This window comes from Mus pahari, chromosome 17 (assembly GCF_900095145.1).
Source record: "Mus pahari chromosome 17, PAHARI_EIJ_v1.1, whole genome shotgun sequence".
Lineage (NCBI taxonomy): Eukaryota > Metazoa > Chordata > Mammalia > Rodentia > Muridae > Mus > Mus pahari.
This window is the reverse complement of record NC_034606.1, coordinates 66,769,564-66,773,829: the sequence shown is the minus strand read 5'-3', so window position 1 is coordinate 66,773,829 and position 4,266 is coordinate 66,769,564. Positions and strand designations below refer to the sequence as shown.

Genomic DNA, 4,266 nt, shown 5'->3' with positions numbered 1-4,266 from the left:
ACCTGCCTCTGCCTCCCAAGTGATGGGATTAAAGGCATGTGCCACCACTGCCAGGTTAGATAGGCTAAACTTAATCCTACCTCAGAAGCTGGTTGTAAGGACTAAGTGGCTATAGTACCTTGTATACTTAGAGATGAGAATTAAGAGCCATGCGTGGCAGGTGGTTCATGCATGTCATTTCAGTACTAGAGAGGCTGAGGCAGGAGGTTTACTCTGAGTTCATGAGTTTAAGGCTAGCCTGGACATTCCCACTATCACAGTGTAACATCATGGGTATTTGATAAACATTGCCATAAAAGTTATTAAGATCCCGCCTTGCAAGAGCTGGAAAGCTCTGGACATTAAAGTCTGGCTGCCATACTGGGTAACAGAGCTGTATGTCTTCAAAAATGTATTTTACAAAAATTTACAACTAGCCCCCAGGAGGCAGAGGCAGGCAGGTATCTGTGAGTTCGAGGCCAGCCTAGTCTACAGAGTGAGTTTCAGAACAGCCAAAGCTACACAGAGAAACCCTGTCTTGAAAACAAAAATAAGCCAGGCAGTGGTGGCGCACGCCTTTAATGCCAGTACTTAAGAGGCAGAGGCAGGAAGATTTCTGAGTTCAAGGCCAGCCTGGTCTACAGAGTGAGTTCCAGGACAGCCAGGGCTACACAGAAAAACTCTTTCTTGAAAAACCAAAAAACCAAAAAAAAAAAAAAAAAAAAAAAAAAAGGCAAAGAAATATTTTATGTTTATCGATTGATTGAATATTTGATTGCATGTGGGCTGTCCTTGTCATCGCATGTGGAGACGGGGAGGGAGTCTCTCTCAGGAATGATTTCTGCTCCACATTTTGTGTAGAGATCAGAAGCAGCCGTGTGCAGTTGGATCTCTCCTTTCAGGGTTATGTAGGTTCTCGGATCAAAGTCAGGTTGTCAGGGCTGAACTTGTGTCAGCACACTGTACACTGAGCAGTCTGCCATCTCACAGACCCACAGTTTTGAAAGGATGTTGAGCATGGTGGCGCATGCCTTTGGTCTAAGCACACAGGAAGCAGAGGTGGGGGGGGGGGATCTCTGTGAGTTCAAGACCGGCCTGGTTTACACAGTGAGTCCCAGGACAACCGGGACTACACAGAGAAGCCCTGCTTTAAAAAACAAACAAACAAACAAGAAAACAACAACAACAAAAGGAAGGAAGGAAGGAAGGCAGGAAAGATGCCAAGAGGGCTGGAGAGATGGCTCACGTGCTAAGAGCACTGGCATTTCTTCTGGAGGTCATGAGTTCAATTCCCAGCACCCTTATGGCGGCTCACAACCATCTATAACTGTAGCCCCATGGGATCCAGTACCCTCTTCAGTGTACACACATACATGTATACAAGACACCCATATACATAAGTAAATAAATCCATAAAAAAAACACCCTGAGAGGTGGGCATGTAATTGTAACACATAGCAGAGGCAGGAAGATTGCTACAAGTTCAAGTTCAAGGCTGGGCCAGGGCAATATAGCAAGATTCCATCTAAAAAAATCGAAAGAGCTGGAGAGATGGCTCAGCAGTTAAGAGCACTGACTGCTCTTCCAGAGGTCCTGAGTTCAATTTCCTGCACCGACATGGTGGCTCACAACCATCTGTAATGGGATCTGATGTCTTCTTCTGGTGTGTCTGAAGACAGTGACAGTGCATTCACATATATAAAATAAATAAATCTTAAAAAAAAAAAAAAAAAAAAAAAAAAAAAGAAAGAAAGAATGGGACAAGAACTGAAGCAGCATGCTTTAGACTGTACCTTTGACCCCCAAGAACGACTGCAGGTTTCTGGTCACATGACAGAAGTCTGAGCTCGTCAGGACTCCTGTCTCTAAAAAGAGCAAAGAGGAAGCCTGAAAAATGGAGACAGGCAGCAGGTTAGGTGAAGTTCAGGGCTGGGTGGGAGCGCCTAGGGAGCACCACACGAGAAGGGAGAGGGTGAAGTCAGTACTCAGAAGTGGCAGGTTGGAGCTGGGAACACCTGCGAGGCACGGGGCGGATCTGCACCCGCGCGCTTCTGATCCTCTGTGAGCTGCTCTTCCAATCCTCTTTGCTTCTCTCTGTAGGAGCAGAAAGAGCCATAACCCTGAAGATGGAGATTCCAGGCCCGATGCCCCCTCTGATCCGAGAGATGCTGGAGAACCCTGAGATGTTTGAGGACGACTCTTCGAAGCCTGGCCCCCACCCCAAGGCTTCCAGTGAGGACGAAGCTCCAGGGGGCCAGGGCAAAAGGGGCCAAAGTCCCCAACCTGACCAGGGACCCTGACCTACCCCATTGTGGGGTTGGGCCCAAGGCAGCAAAGTGACCATTTCCCAGATACCGCCACAGTGACTGGGGGAGGACCTGCCCTGCCCACTCTCCACCCTTTCAATGAGCTCGTTATTTTGCCAAAGTTTCTAGGGGTGCCTGTGTGCATCCCTGTCCTGTTCTAACTGGCTCCCTCTACAGTCCTGAGGGACTACCGAACACCTACCAGAAGAGCTGGAGAAGGGGCGAGCCTGGGTCTAGACTCTAAAATCTCAGCACTGCCTTTCGGATTCAGGCCACAGGCTCCCCACTCAAGAGGAAGCCCCGCCTTCCCACAGCCTTTTCCTCTGCCAGGTGCTTGGGCCTCTGGGAGCAAACCGGAACACTAGAGACCAAAAGGGGGGCCCTGAGGGGGGCTGAGCCCACCCTTGTGCCCCACCCTGAGCGCCTAATGCTGTGTGATGAACCTGCCGCGCTCAGTGCCCCGTGCCCCATCCTAATCCTCCTGCCTGGTGTAGGGGCAGGCTGGGGCCTGCGTTTCTGGGGTGGGGCCTGAGGGGGAAGGGAGAATGTGAGCCCTTCCTGTACCTCTGCTAAAGTACAGCACTCATCCTGGGCCCTCCATTTTATAAGCCTCTCCTGTACTCCTGCCTCGTGCCTTGGCCTCCCGCCCTCATCTCAGCCATCAGGCAGGGCCCTCCTACACTACAGAGGGGCCAGGGGTCCCTCTCCTAGTGCCTTCTACCCTTGACCCCCAGAGCAGCTTGGCCCCGGGAGGGGAGATGCTGCTTGGCTGAACCCACCTTGACCCAGAGGAAGCCTCTATTTATTTATTAGCTTTTGTTTACACCCTGGAAATGACCCCTTCCTCCAGGGGTCTTGGGAGGGGGAGCCCAGGGCCTCTGTGACCCCTTCCTTTCTTTCCCCAAGCCCCCAGTTTATATTTAGCTGCCAAATAAGATTCCTGCAGGCTCCCCCTTTTCTCTGGGGGGTTAGGGTGCTGTCCCCTCCCCTCTGTTTACATCTCCTACCCCGCTGTTCGCATATTGCTGAGTTTTCTATTTTTGCAAAATAAAGTGATGGAAACTCAATCCGGGTGTGGATCCCTCTAAAGTTGGGGAGGTGACCTGCAGACCCAGAGGAGGAACTGGTCCCAGTGGTGGAGCTGCTAACGGAGATTATAGTCTTAGGGGAGCAGAATACCGCGTATGATTGGGGGGAAGGGTGTGGCAAGGGAGGGCTACAAGCTGCCTGAGCCACTCGCAGTGGCCTCTCCCAGTCACCAGTGAGTTCTTGCTATTGCTGGGATCCTATGGATTCATGCTACACCTAGGTGCGTATCCGTCCGCTCTGGGCAGCAATCTGAGCTGCCATTTGTTTTGCAAGTTGTCCCTGGGCCTGGAAGACCTGCAGCACGCGTAAGCCACAGTGTTTTCAGGGTTTGCTTGTTTGAGAAAGGGCCTCACTGTAACTTAACCTGGCCTCCAACCCTCAACTCCTGAATGCTGGATCACAGGCTTGAGGCACCACTCTCGGCTCAGGGTTGAACTGACTCTTTGGGGACCTCTCCCATCCTTTGTGACCACTCTGTCACCTCATGCCCTACTCCTTGGCAGCTTCTCTTCACTCTGCGACCTCTGCCCCTTCTACAGCCCTCTCTGGTCACTTTATCTCCTAAGGTTCTTCACCATCTCCTGCAGACCTTCACTCTGTCCCACCCCTTTGGAAGACCACTGTCCCTTGCTTTCTGTGACTTCCTCTAGGTCCCCCACTGAGTCCCAGGACAGAGCTTCCCTTACCTTGCTTCTGGCTATCTTCATCTTCATCGGTGACCTGAGCTATGGGAAGGAGGTGGGTGTGGGATGGAAGAGGCAAGAAGAGGAGGTGGGGGCAGGGCATGGTGGTGCACGCCTTTAATCCCAGCACTTGGGAGGCAGAGGCAGGCGGATTTCTGAGTTTGAGGCCAGCCTGGTCTACAGAGTGAGTTCCAGAACAGCCAGGGCTA

The 4,266-nt window shown here is 51.6% G+C and overlaps 1 protein-coding gene across 3 annotated transcripts in view; it reads left to right on the top strand.

Moving 5' to 3' along the window:
* Positions 1–3,352, top strand: part of Rarg (retinoic acid receptor gamma) — a 22,500-nt gene extending 19,148 nt beyond the window's left edge. For all 3 annotated transcript variants that reach the window (XM_021216223.1, XM_021216225.2, XM_021216224.2), the window contains one exon: positions 2,080–3,352. In XM_021216223.1, coding sequence (XP_021071882.1) covers positions 2,080–2,279 — 200 coding nt within the window. In that variant the 3' untranslated portion in view covers positions 2,280–3,352. The remainder of the gene's footprint in view (positions 1–2,079) is intronic.
* The last annotated feature ends 914 nt before the right edge of the window (positions 3,353–4,266 follow it).